The following is a 13,892-nucleotide window of genomic DNA, read 5'->3' as shown; positions in this document are numbered from 1 at the left end:
TCAGCAAGGGCACTGAAGATGGTCTTTCAACATGACTGATCCCAAACACACTGCCCGCACAACGAAGGGGTGGCTTCAAAAGAAGCATTTCAAGGTCCTGGCATGGCCAAGCCAGTCTCCAGATCTGAACCCCATAGAAAATCTTTGGAGGGAGTTGAAAGTCTTTAAAAACATCACTGCTCTAGAGGAGATCTGCATGGATGAATGGGCCAAAATGCCAGCAACAGTGTGTGAAAACCTTGTGAAGACTTACAGAAAATGTTTGACCTGTCATTGCTAACAAAGGGTATATAACAAAGTATTGAGATGAACTTTTGTTATTGACCAAATAGCTATTTTCCACCATAATCTGCAAATTTTTAAAAATGTGATTTCCTGGATTTCCCCATTCTGTCTCTTAGTTGAAAGTGTACCAATGATGAAAATTACAGGCCTCATCCTTTTAAGTGGGAGAACTTGCACAATTGGTGGCTGACTGAATACTTTTTTACCCGTGTGTGTATTACACACAATGCAGGGTTAGGGTAAGATTCTAACTAATTAGTAACTTTTTTACTGTATGTTAGAACTGGAGTAGGGACACAGTTTTGGTCCATGCTGTGCAATGAAATTCCATTATTAGACAAACTGGCAGTATCATATGAAATTTTGATGGGATTACTGCAATGATTACGCACCAACACACCTGGTCAGGGAGCACATATAAATGAAGACAACAATCTTCAAAGGTAAGCCAGTCGACAGAAAATCAGCATTGTATCAAAAATAGCTGAAGGACCAGTGGCTGGGTAAAAGGAACATCTTACATCATCACTACCTAAGCTCTGGTCATGAGTGGGTGCTACAGGGTGAACAAGAAGCAAGTATAGATACTGACATCATTACACCGAAGCAATCCATATAGAAAGAAAACAATTGCAACACTAGAAACTAACAGTGAATATAACTGATGCTGGGACTGACTGACTGGAGTAAAATTTTCAGTTATGTCCAAAAGTTCAGCTTTAGATGCAGGATGCCTTTCCTTTCACCAGTATGCCCCGCATTACTCCCAACTGATGTACGTCAAATGGCTGGATGTCTCCAAGGTTTCCTCATTGAAAATACCTGGCAAAAGTAAAGCTGTCCTCTGTTGTCCTTTCCAAAGTAAAATAGCCAAAGATAGCAAAACAATGTCTTCCCACAACTCAACTGTGAGTGTACTGAGGCTAAATAGACAACATAAAAGCTATTTGTACACTGACATCTTCTGTCCTAAAAAAAATAGACAGTCCTCCAAGTTTAACATAATTGAAAGCTACTGAGGGGAGCACAAATAAATTAGCTTATTTTAAGCCATTTATGTATAGCAATCAAATTTATATTGGAACAGGGGTGTTATGTGTATAACGTGCATTCTTAAAGCTATACTTTACCAAAAATGTGTATTTTGCCTTTTAACAAGCAACCTACACCTTATCAGATGGTTTTGGTGCAGTGTAAATGTGGAGCAAATGAATGCACTTTTACATGAGGAACACACATCAAAAATGAGCAAAGCATATTAATGCCTGAAATACACAACTATCAACTATCTCATTATCATTGTTTTTATGTTTTGCTTTTTTTTGGAGAATTTATTGGAGAACCTAGAAGCAGGTTGCAGCATTCTAATTTGTTTACATGTTGTTGTATGTTATTTCTGCTTTATTTAATCTTATTTTAAAATATATCTTTAATTTTCACAATTTTACAATGAGTGTCAAATGAGCCAATTTAAGTGTTGCAATTTTTATCCTGTCTGTATCAGAAGTTAACCAAACTACATATTTTGTGTACTGTTACAGAGTGTAATCTAAGTCATGGCTATGAAGACACAAACACTCTCAAAGACAGGATGTCATGGTCAAAAGCACTTGAGACATGCATATTAAACCCCTTAATAACCTCACCAATCTGTTTCTCAATGTCTGCAGCCTCGTCTGGTGTCGCTCGGGGTAGGATGCCAGGGTCGCTGAAGCTGGTCTGGAGCAGTGTGGTGACCACAAATATGAAGAGGACTCCTCCAATAATAGGTATGCAACTAGTCAGATGCTTGACAAGGAAGGGACAGCTATGATATGGGATGTCCATAGACAGAAGGGATTAATATGGAGAAAATAAAGCTGGAAAAACAAAGCCAAATCTCACACAAATAAGCCTTCATTTTACAACCACTAAGAAATAGGCTTAACATAAATATTTTTGCTTTTAATGACCATTTGTAGAGAGACTGAATACACTTTTCAACATGGTTTACGTTCAGCTTTCATATTTAAGTACCTTATCACAGTTCACTGATTCGAAATATATCATATTAACAACTGCAAAACAGGCTCAAATCGAAACTTAGGTTACATAAATATAGGTGACTTTCTCATTAAGAGCCTCACTCATCTCACTGGTAGTAGAATGGAGGATGCAATGAAAAACATGATCTCACTCAAATATAAAGAATAATCCACATGTGACGAGAATCAGGCCGAGGGTGAGGGGCAAGACCCCACTCTGTCGGGCCGTTATCACTCGTCCATCGCAGTAGAAGCGGTTCTTGCCAGGAAAAACTTCCCATTTTCTCCTCTGTCTCCTCAGCTCCTCGCTGGTGGTATTGATATCTCCTCGATGATGAGGTGGAGGGGTCGGGGCTGGTGTCGGAAGTGCCTGAGGGTCGATTTGCTGATACTCGCACTTTTCCATGGTTAATAATACAGATTTTTGACTGCTCTGTCCCAATTCCATTTCCGACAATCGGGCATTTGGTGAGCTACTGACATCACTGACCGCCTTGTTTCAGGTAGTAGGACAAGGTAACTGTCGTCATATCACGGAGCCAAAGCTAATCCGACAGAGTATCCAAAGACATGAAACCCCCAGTTCGCGATATTACGCCCCCTTACGCTTCCATGCCGTTGATCCAATTATCGTTAAATGTGTCTCCACAAATATCCAGTGCAAATTTACATCATCATCATTTGACTATCGTTAGCTTGTCATCGAGTCACGTCTCACAGAGAACTCCTTCGGCTGCAGACCATTTACCGTTAGCTTCTTAGCTAGCTCATGTTAGCTAACCTTTGTGCTAAAGTCCACGTGTTTGGACAGACAATGTTAAGTCGAGAAACTGACGGTGAATTGGAAAACATAACCACTTGAACTGTGTGTTGTGTTGCAGAGAGTCTTGCCTTATTAAAGATTAGCTACGTTTAAGTATAAAGAATTTTCGTGAATTTTCACAATGTAAATTGGTATTTCCGGTTATTTAATTATTGTACTAAAACAAAACATAAAATTGAATGTATGATTGTGTTGGTGTTCATAAATTTAATAGTTACATGTTGCATAAAAGATTCAGTCTCCCTCATTTTAATCTTTACAATTAGAATGTTGTGCTCTAAATAAAATCTAAAAATAAAGCTGGCAAATAGAAAGTTTCAACTTCCGGTTGATCAGCACTAGATGAAATTGAGTTAACGCAAATTTAAGGCAAGAAATACTGTCCTAAATATGACCGGAAATGTGCCAAAATAAAAGTCCAATCTGCCCACGTTACAATTTCAGGTAACAGCTATACCAGACTCTGCGTTGATTCATTCCTAAATAATTGTTAGATTTTGTTTGCACTTTGTGTTACCTGTATTTTTAAACCAGATTACGGAATCTGAAATGAAACGGGGAGGCATTTGGACCAGTTTCGAATATATCGTTATCATGCGGCTGGGCTAATTTTACACTAGACACGTATTGTGTGTTGTAAGATTGCCACATACGTCCTTGATACGTTGTTCTAGCATGACAGCAGTGGATATTAAATGTGGTGGTGAATTTATGTTTTAATTTAGTACGTCCCGGCCGGAAGTTGGTAAGGTGGTGTGGCTTTAAAGTGCATCCTCCACCTTGACAGCCAGGTACGAGGGTCCCGTGAAAACTACTGAAGCAGGAATTTCCAGAGAAATCTACAGAAAACTGTTCCAAGTGTTTTGATAACAACCTGCTGTTGTAACGTGGACACAATATCAATTTGGGATTAAGTTGGTGGACGAAGCGTGTAATGTAGGTGGTCAATGTGTTTGAGAAATTTGTCAGTCTTCTAATGGAGGAACGGAGTCGTAATGACGCCGCCATGAAAGTGAAATACATTTTAATGCACCAAAGGGAATGTGGTTTAATGTGTGTCAAACAAAATGTAACACGTTAGCGAATTAATGTAGAAAAGTTACAAATCATGTGTTAAGTTCTTTCTTCATGTTATAAACAACTGTAAACATTTTACCCATGTACTTTAATTTGCTGCCGCTTTCGATCACGAAGGAGTAATTTGGCAAATTAAAGCTAAAACATTATGTACAGTTGTATGGCTCCCATTTAGTAAATGTTCATTTTCGGTTTTATCAGCTTGACACAAAATAGAAATAATCACACTAGAAAAAGGTGTTAAATTTGCGAACAAAATATCGACTATATTGATATTTTAAACGAGCATTTTCCAACTACGTTGAAGGTGTTGAATTCAGCTGAATAAAAAATCCTCAAAGGATGGGTTTAAGTTCTGTCAGCATTTTAAAATAAGCAATATTTGTAAAGGTCAACGTTTTTTTTTAAATTAAATTTTGTGTGCAGGACATCAGATGGGTTCACATGCAACTGATCATAAAAATGATGAATTTTAATACTGTACATAATAAATAAAGTTTGCCTTAATTTAAAACATATTTATCTTAATTACAACAACCATCATTTCAGCTCTAGAAATCTCCATGTCCAAGACAGTGAATTTCATGTGAAAAGTTAATTCTCTTCGTCTGTTGTAGGTAGAGATTCCTTGGTTGGTTACAGTTTAGCTCAACCTGACAGATTGGATCAAGAACAAGTATGTAGTTCAGTGATGCCTCTGAAACACTGTATTACTATTTAATCACATTTAACCTGATCTCCTTCTCTGACCTTGTCCAGACCTTGGAGCCAGGAAGTCATGTCTGCTGGCAGCACTGGCAGTGTGAGAGAGAGCTCAGGGCCTGGCAGCTACCAGCTCGGACTCTGCTATCTGAGCAGCCAGAGGTCCACATATGAGGAACGCTCTGTGGACCCAGTTACGTACGAACAACACACCCCAGAGCCAAGGACAGTTCTCAAAGCTCAACTGAAAGATGCAAATGGAAAGGAATTTGAAACAACTGGCTTAATTCGAAGCTCAGCTGACCCTCCTTCTTCAACTCAAACCTGCAGTCCCTGCGCATCTCCCCAGAGCTGTAGGACTTTTATGTGCAGTGTGCTAACCTGTGGCCTGTACAGGGTCTGTATCTTTGCCCCTTGTTTGATACCAAAAGAGAATTCCCCAGATGAACCAGAAAAGGTGAGCCTCCGAGCTGTGAACCCTAATAAAGTTAACGAGGAAGATGGCACAGACTGGCTCAGCGATGTCTGCATTGCTGGAGTCAAAGTCAACAGCCCAAGAGAGTATTTGGATATTGAATCCAAAAATCCATCGTATGTTCCCACAGTCAGTGGTAAAACTCAGCTATATCTGCAAGACTCTCTGAGGTTGGACAGCTGGGAGGATGGTGAAGAGAATGTGGACTCTCTTATTACTAAGAAGCTGCTGGAGCTCTACTCTGAATATCAGATCGAAGAGTTGGCTAGGTGCACGTCCGACTCAGTTTTTCTGAGGAAGAGCAAGGCCATAAACCAGCTCATTAACTCCTTAGCAGAGGAGCACAGAATGGACGAACAGGAGGCAGAGTGTCGACTGGTGCGTGGTATCATCCGCATCAGCACGCGAAAGAGTACGAAGAGGCCACCCACCTCCCGAATGGCGAGGACGCTGTCAGACAGCGGGAATGAGACGATGAGAGGGAGTGATTCCTCTTCATTTAGCAACAACAGTAAGTTTTAATTTAAAAAAAAAATCTAATACCAGGTGGCATGGTGGTGCAGTGGTCAGCACTGTAGCCTTGCAGCAAGAAGGTTTCCAGGTTCGAGTCGGGCTCGGGCTCGGGCACAGGATCATTCTGTGTGGAGTTTGCATGTTCTCCCTGTTCCTGCTGGGTTCTCTCCGGGTTCTCCAGCTTCTTCCCACTGTCCAAAGACATCAATTTGGGGATTAGGCTGATTGATTCTCTAAATTGACCGTAGGTATGAATGTGAGTGAGTGTGAATGGTTGTTCGTCTCTGTATGTTGGCCCTGTGATGGACTGGTGACCTGTCCAGGGTGAACCCCGCCTCTCACCTTTTGATGCTGGGATAGGCTCCACCCCCCGCAACCCTTAACAGGAATATGCTGAAGAAAATGGATGGATGGAAAATCTAATACCTGCATTCCATAGAAGTCCTTCTGTGCCATCAAACAATTCTTCTTATTTTGTGCTTCATGCTCAGATGACTACAAATCAAATCCGAACATCCAAATATCAGAACTGACCAGCTCCGACAAGTGTGCCAGGGAGATGTGGAAGAACAACAGAGGTGAGAAATTTGGAGAGTTATTTTCTCTTTTTCACCCATTGACTTCAAGGAAAGTAAGTTTTTTTTTCCATGAGATGCATTTATGTTGTTATTTATTCATATTGCATATCTTTATCCAGGGAAAGTGTGTCATATATTTGTTACTAATTTTTTAAAGCAAATAACCATGTTGGGTTTCTCTAACTGGTTCTGTCACTGGTTTCTTAATGTATATTGTGAAGTAACATTATACAATATCTGATTTGACAGTCTTCATTTTAAGGGCAATGGGAACATTTATTTTCCTGCTTATTATGTACAGGATGTAGTCACTGTTCATCAAACCTGCATTAATAATTGTTACCCTTATTTACACTAGTCTGGTCAGCCAAGGCTGACACTCTGACACACTGACTGTGTCTCACTACATTTCATACAACTGGCACATTTATGAATTATTATCCAGATGCAGCTGAGAGAATGACGCCAATATTGATATCAGTAATATTAAATATGCCATCATCTACACTACCCATTCAACAATGGTAATCAAAACTTATTATTTTCAGATCTCCTTGTGCCATTATGATGAAGTGATATGAAAATTCTGCTAATTTTCACATTTTATTTTATATTCCTAACTTTGTAAAGGATTGTAGTTTGTTCCTTTGGAGTGAAATAGCCATGTTGGTGCTAGTGTGGAGAAAATAATGTCTAGACTGTAGCACGTTATCACGATAAGTCATCACGCAACTATATAGCTCATATCAAGATACGGAACTTTTTATCTCGTACAAGTGTATTAACATGATTATTATATGATATTGCTTTGGACAAAAGCGTCTGCTAAATGAAATTGTAGAATTGTAGAATATGGCACTGCCCTTGTTTACACTACAAGACAAGAGGTATCATAAGAAGTCACTAACCAAGACAAGAGGTATCATAAGAAGTCACTAACCAAGACAAGAGGTATCATAAGAAGTCACTAACCACTCTGTCTGCTGAGCACTTACTTTAAATTGATTATATAAATGACTGCAGGGTTAGCAAGAAACAACTCCACATGCAAAAAAACACATTGATTACTTTGATTAAATTTGTAACTGTTTGAAACTGTGTTTAGCCCATCAGAATGTAGCAATGCTTGTTCAATACCTAGTTGGTCCAAAATAAAAGGAGAAGAATTCAAGATAGTATAGAATATATTTCTCTTTATTCATGCACAGATATTTTTTTGTTTTTTATTTATTCAATGTAGTCTGGATGGGCAAGAGTAATCAACCTTTGTCCCTTATTAGTCTTTGATAGCTATCTACCTGCCAAGGGTCTAGAGATGTAAATTAAAAATGCAAACTTCTGCATATTTGCAAATGTATTCATAATGATGTTCATTAATATGCACTGTCCCTTTCAAAGAATAAATAAATAAATGAGGAAACTTGATAAAATCATTTTACTTTAAATATTGCTCCTTTCTTTGATTTGATAATGGCTGTAGGCCACACTGCAAATTGATTACATTTCAATGAATTATGCAATTCTATTGTTCAGATCATGTCTTCTAGATGACCTGGAAGTTTGGATAACATCAGACAAATGCAAAAAACGTGTTGATCTGAGTGTAATTGTCCATACTACATTATTATAGAAAAAAGGCAATTACACAGGTTTCTAGGGAGAAACAGCAATGTCTCATTGCACCCAGAAAAATTCATACTCTAATAAATAAGAATAAATGTCCGGCAATAATTAATGTTGGCCATTTTTCCTGCCTCTCTCGTAAATAAAAAGATCCCAGCTGTAAGTGATACAGATTTTAGTTGCCGTTCACTGCATTACAGTGATAGTGCACAAAATGAATGCGCTATATCCTCTCCAGTTTAATAGCAAAAGGCTCTTTTTACTTCCATATCTTTTTTTTCACCCATAGGTCACACCTCAAGCTCTTCAGAGAACAATTCCTCAGATGTCCCTCTACTGTGCACGTCTGTAGAAACATGATTCCTCCTCCATGCTAGTGATATCGACTTGAATTCCTGCTGTTCACAAGGGTACGTTTGGGAAGTTCAAACGGGACGCTACTTGCATACTTGTCTCTGGCCTAGACATGGTCATGGTCCTGTCCCAAAACTTGCACTTACCTCCTTGTTCACCTTCTTTGTGCATCCTTACTAAAACTTGAGTTATAGTTGTGCACAGACCCCACGTGGTACCTTTGCTTGGTCGTGCTGGAATTACATCACTAGATGATAGTCCTTGTGTTGGGTTTCTAAGTGTACTTTGTTAAATTGCAGCATGACTAAACATCATGATCAGTCAAAATGCTAGATTGTAGTCATTATGTTGAGTTTCGTGGTATACTTCCATCAATGGAAAGGAAGCAACTAATTTTGGAGTTTGAACTAATAAATGTACACAGTTGTATTTACTTAAATAACTAAAACTCCTGAGGGTGACACGTTGGTGCAGTGGTTAGCACTGTCGCCTCACAGCAAGAAGGTTCTGGGTTTGAGCCCCAGCTCGAGCACAGGCTCTTTCTGTGTGGAGTTTGCATGTTCTCCCTGTGCCTGCATGGGTTCTGTCTGGGTACTCCGGCTTCCTCCCACAGTCCAAAGTCATGCAAGAGGGGACTAGGGTGAATCGGATACTCTTAACCATAGGTGACAACAGGTGTAGCTGTGAGAGCCAATGGTTGTCTGTCTATATGTGTTGGCCCTGCCATGGACTGGTGACCCGTCTAGGGGGAACCCCGCCTCTCGCCAGAAGGCAGCTCAGATAGGCTGGGCTGGAACTAAAACTCCCAAAGGGGCTCCTATTGTGTGGAAATTTGTATTTGGAAGTGCATGGGAGGATATGTGAGGTGATGAGACATCAGGCCAGACCAGGTCTTCTTTTAACACACAACTACAAATAAGCTTAAGGAGTAAGTCTGGAGGGTGCACCTCTAATCTTGTTCTGTAGGGATGTGAACAAGTGGACCATATGCACACTAAATGCACCTCTCTCATAAATCCACTTCAGAAATCACTGAGGAAAACCATTACCTATGATCCCTATATCATCTGGATGTTAAATACAACAAACCAGTCATGGAAGAGATCGATCTTCAACTGGAAGGAGAGCAGTGGATGATGAATTTGGAAAAGGAAGGAAACAAAAATATTGGGAATTTATTTTTGAGTATTTCATCTTGTATTTCAAGGAAATGTTTGAAGAGCTAATAATATTTTACTGTCATGTAACATTACAGCCATGGGTGAAAGAAGGCCGCTACAGTGTGGTGCAGCATACCAACAAAAAATTCAGTGCCAGCATACAGTTAACATAAGAGGGGAAATGGAGCTGCCTGTCAAAACCAGCGATGGTTGCACTTTTTGCAAGAAAACATGTCTGCGAATGTAATGTCATCTTCAACATGTAATGTTCTTATTAATTGTATCCAAGTCATTCTGAATTGTCTGTGCTGTGTTTTGATCCATGCTGGGTGGAGCCCAGCTCTCTTTCATAACTTAACGTTACTTCTAGTTGATGATGCACGATCATCAGCTAATTTGCTGCAGCTGACTGCTATTCAGGGTTTTTGGCAGGCAGGCCTTTGTTCCAAAATCTCCCAAGTAAAACGTGCGGCCGAGTAAGTTGTAAGGCTTCATGATAGTGTTCAATTCCATGACACAGACAGGATGTGTGTTACATGACAATCAAGGATTCTTCTGTAACATAACAGTACACTACTGCACATGTGCATCTTGCTTTACTTGCTAAACAGTGCTGGTGAAAGGGTGCATTGATTTATTGTTCTTGGTTGTTTTATTTTTAAGAAAGCATAGAACAATAATTCAAAATTGTAAGATAAAAGACATGCTGAGAAGCCAAGGAGATTTGAGCAATATGGAAAAATGAAGGGGGGGCACGGTGGTGCAGTGGTCAGCACTGTGGCCTCACAGCAAGAAGGTTTCCGGGTTTGAGTCCGGGCTCGGCCACGGGATCTTTCTGTGTGGAGTTTGCATGTTCTCCCTGTGCCTGCGTGGGTTCTCTCTGGGTACTCCGTCCTCTTCCCACCATCCAAAGAAATGCAATTGCTGACTAGGCTGATTGATTCTCTAAATTGACCGTAGGTATGAATGTGAGTGTGAATGGTTGTCTGTCTCTCTGTGTTGGCCCTGTGATGGACTGGCGACCTGTCCAGGGTGAATCCCCCCTCTTGCCAGTAGCCACTGGTATAGGCAGGATGGATGGATGGAAAAAAATGGAGGTTGTGGTAGAAGTACCAGCAAGAATTTAAAGCTACTTTCTCCTCAGATTACAACTATGTTGATATTCCGGACATAATTGTGTGGACACATGCATTTCTGGAGAACACTGAAAATATGGAGTGAATCATTTGTCACCTTGTGTGTTCTGCAAGTGGAAGTTTATGCTTTCGGTTCTGTTCTCATTCCTTCGGTCCATTTAATACTTTTGCCCCTGAAGTCTGTATTTCTTCCAGGTCACATTAGTGTGTACTTTGAGGAACACTTTGGGACTCTTAAGAGTTTTGGGACAGGACCTATGGCTTTGCTGTGGGGGGAAAAAAATGTCAAAAGAAAAAGTCTGAAGGATCTCATTGCACTCAGGGCTGTGTGTGTTACTATTTATGGTGTTTCGTTGCATTGTGTAGATTTTGAAGGATTAAGAGCTGGCCCTGCAGGTAGATTGCAGGCACCAGCAGCTGTTGCTTAATATGGTGTCACAATTAACTGTCCCTTTGTCTTTGGAGAACTAAGATGTGTTCGTGTGACATGAATCATTGTTTTATTCTCTTGACTGTGATTATGCAAAGGACATTTGGATTCAGTCTACTCATTACATTTTTTTTTAAACTTGCTCAGTGAAAGTTGTTAAAACACGTATTTACAGCTAATATATGAGGAATACCATATGATATACATATAAATCATTTATAATGAAGGTTGTTGGTTGGTTAATTTTATTATTTATTTTTTTATGCACACACATGTTCAGCCTATGTGGACCAATAAAACAGTGAACATGATATCAATATCAAATTAAAATATAATCAAATAACCTCTAACATAAACAACAAATGAATTATGGGTTCATAATCCTATTTGAATGAAATATCAACGGTATTTGACTAAAACCTGTATCCCTAAATGATTATACAGTGAATTTAAAAAAAATTCCAGAGGTCTTTGTCTTTGATGTTACTTAAGTCACATAAAAAAAGCTATTTCTCCTCAACATAATTTAACTTGACTTTATGGCTAATGATAGTGTAACTGTATATACTTTTAGTTCTTGAATTTTACTCTTGAAGCTGTAAAAATTGGGCTGCACGGTGGTGCAGTGGTCAGCACTGTGGCCTCACAGCGAGAAGGTTCCGGGTTTGAGTCCCAGCTCGGGCGCGGGATCTTTCTGTGTGAGTCTCCATGTTCTCCCTGTTCCTGCATGGGTTCTCTCTAGTACTCCGGCTTCCTCCCACCAAAGACATGCAATTTGGGGACTATGCTGATTGATTCTCTAAATTGACTGTAGGTATGAATGTGAGTGTGAATGGTTGTTCGTCTCTGTATGTTGGCCCTGCGATGGACGGGTGACCTGTCCAGGGTGAACCCCGCCTCTCGCCCGTAGATAGGCTCCAGTCCCCCTGCGACCCTTCCTAGTAAGGAATAATGTATAATGAATAATGTACCCATTATGTATATTGTAATAATTACAATGTACGAATATGTTATATACAGTGGGGCTGCAACTAACGATTATTTTAATAATCAATTAATCTGTTGAGTATTTCTCGATTAATCAATGAATCAGATAAAAAAACAAAGAAGCATTAATTTCCAACCCTTTATTAAAAAAAAGAACTGACAGTGCAAATTCACAGTGCAGAAAATCTTAAGTGCACAGTTTGCTCGTTGAACATCCCTGAGCTGTTAAATCATTTAAAAAATAACAACTAAATGGACTAACACAGAAAACAAACACATGTATGCTTCACATATTTATATTTTACACAGGTGCAAATAAGATTAAGTTGAAACCGTTATGAACTGAGGTAGGAAGGTTTGTAATACTGTTTTTAATTTGACCGTGGGATAGTGGAGTATTGATTTTCAGCAAGAGCTGAGGATTATTACAGGAAACTAGGGCAATATTTCTTTGCACTTTATTTCAGAAAATTAACATTTGAAGCTTATTCATTAAATTATGACCATCATTGCAGTAAGTGTTTGTTTATACAAACACTTACTGCAATGATGGTCATTGCAGTAAGTGTTTGTTTATACACCACATTTAGACACAGTTTAAGCTAAGTGTTGTACAGGAACTTTAAAATTAAAAAGTATAGCACGCATAAATATATTAAATAAACGATATGGGACAAAGCACAGAATAAATATCAGATTGGAAAAATGAATGGGCCGACAAAGGCGAGTGAATAAAAACGTGTCATTAGTCTCTAATCTATACTACCCCTGCTGTCATTCACGAGCTAATGTTAACATAAGTTTTACTAACGTTTCATGCTCAAGCTGGATACCGCGCAAACACCAGCACTAGACGAGCTTCCAGAAGGACTTCACGTTTCATCACTTCAAAACTGGATAAACACAGGATTCTGTAGTGATTCACCCGGGGGACACACCGGGAGCGGAAGCGCCGCCAAGCGTCATTTCCCTTGCGAGCAGGTAAGTGCATTTATCTGCGCCGGTCATCATGTGATTTGGCTCCTCTCCACCTTTTTTATTACGTAAAAAGCTGATTTTTCTTTTAATCATGGATACGTTTATAACCTCATCAATTTATACCATAATGCGTTCCTGACAATTGTACATGTATGTCCACGTCTTTTGGCAGCTACAATAATGAGTTTTTAATCAATCAGTTTTATTTGAAATTTGCCTTATTTTGATAGCTGAACGGATGCGCTGTGCCGTTCGTGTACGATTTCCTGCTTAGCTTGACAGATTTGCTCGCGGAAAATTGAACAGACGCCGAAACGCTCTGCCACGGCGCTCCGCCCCTGATGTGAACGGACATCTGTTCACATGGGCGCCTAAAGCAAACTCGGTGTATCTCCGGGGTTACTCTGTTGTTTAATTCCCTTCCTCCTCACTTGTTTACGTTTCAGGTGCTGAATCCTAACTGTGGCGCTCCCGTGCCATGTCGTGTCATTTTTACATAGCTTGCAGTTAACACACTTTCTTGATTTATTGAGCGTGAAATGCTCCCAGACCTTGGACGACTTTGGTCGTACTGGTTTCTCCGCCTCCATGGTTCAAAACAACCGTCTCTCCTGTCCCTCCGCTCCGTCTTCAACTAAACTCAAACATCTCCGTGACGTTGTGAATGACGTAATAGTCGCGCGACACAACAAATCGATAATGGCATTCATTGCCAACACTTTTTAACAATCGACTTTTATCGATTTT

The 13,892-nt window shown here is 39.7% G+C and overlaps 2 protein-coding genes across 12 annotated transcripts in view; one reads left to right on the top strand and one right to left on the bottom strand.

Annotated features, from left to right (window-relative positions):
* The window catches only part of zdhhc18b (zDHHC palmitoyltransferase 18b), a 22,576-nt gene extending 19,263 nt beyond the window's left edge, over nt 1-3,313 (bottom strand). For 2 of the 8 annotated variants that reach the window (XM_086192918.1, XM_086192924.1), the window contains exons 1-2: nt 2,462-3,300; nt 1,932-2,092 (exon numbers count right to left, since the gene is read on the bottom strand). In XM_086192918.1, coding sequence (XP_086049044.1) covers nt 1,932-2,092; nt 2,462-2,757 — 457 coding nt within the window. In that variant the 5' untranslated portion in view covers nt 2,758-3,300. Of the gene's footprint in view, nt 1-1,931; nt 2,093-2,461 lie in introns of all 8 variants that reach the window. The other 6 variants (XM_086192920.1, XM_086192922.1, XM_086192926.1 and 3 more) reach the window with 5 other exon arrangements.
* A 509-nt stretch (nt 3,314-3,822) lies between these two features.
* kdf1b (keratinocyte differentiation factor 1b) lies at nt 3,823-12,004 on the top strand. 4 transcript variants are annotated; one of them, XR_015111165.1, is made up of 6 exons: nt 3,823-4,072; nt 4,831-4,885; nt 4,969-5,897; nt 6,391-6,477; nt 8,390-8,510; nt 9,481-12,004. XR_015111165.1 is itself a non-coding variant. In XM_086192927.1 (5 exons), the coding sequence occupies exons 3-5, from the start codon at nt 4,988-4,990 to the stop codon at nt 8,458-8,460; spliced, it is 1,068 nt and encodes a 355-aa protein (XP_086049053.1). In that variant the 5' UTR covers nt 3,823-4,072; nt 4,831-4,885; nt 4,969-4,987; the 3' UTR covers nt 8,461-12,004. The 4 variants fall into 4 exon arrangements, 3 of the variants coding, with proteins under 3 accessions (XP_086049053.1, XP_086049054.1, XP_086049055.1); XM_086192927.1 differs by having other exon boundaries at nt 8,390-12,004; XM_086192928.1 differs by lacking the exon at nt 4,831-4,885 and having other exon boundaries at nt 3,823-4,068; nt 8,390-12,004.
* The last annotated feature ends 1,888 nt before the right edge of the window (nt 12,005-13,892 follow it).

This window comes from Aulostomus chinensis, chromosome 22 (genome assembly GCF_037954235.1).
Source record: "Aulostomus chinensis isolate RoL2024-O1b breed Wild chromosome 22, RoL_Achi_v1.0, whole genome shotgun sequence".
Classification (NCBI taxonomy): domain Eukaryota; kingdom Metazoa; phylum Chordata; class Actinopteri; order Syngnathiformes; family Aulostomidae; genus Aulostomus; species Aulostomus chinensis.
This window is presented reverse-complemented; position numbering and strand designations above follow the sequence as displayed.

Excerpts from the sequence above, each read along its gene's own strand:
- kdf1b (XM_086192928.1), top strand. The coding sequence starts at position 4,988 with ATGTCTGCTGGCAGCACTGGCAGTGTGAGAGAGAGCTCAGGGCCTGGC. Across the intron at positions 5,898-6,390 it reads CTCTTCATTTAGCAACAACA|ATGACTACAAATCAAATCCG; the intron begins GTAAGTTTTAAT and ends CTTCATGCTCAG. Across the intron at positions 6,478-8,389 it reads GATGTGGAAGAACAACAGAG|GTCACACCTCAAGCTCTTCA; the intron begins GTGAGAAATTTG and ends TTTCACCCATAG.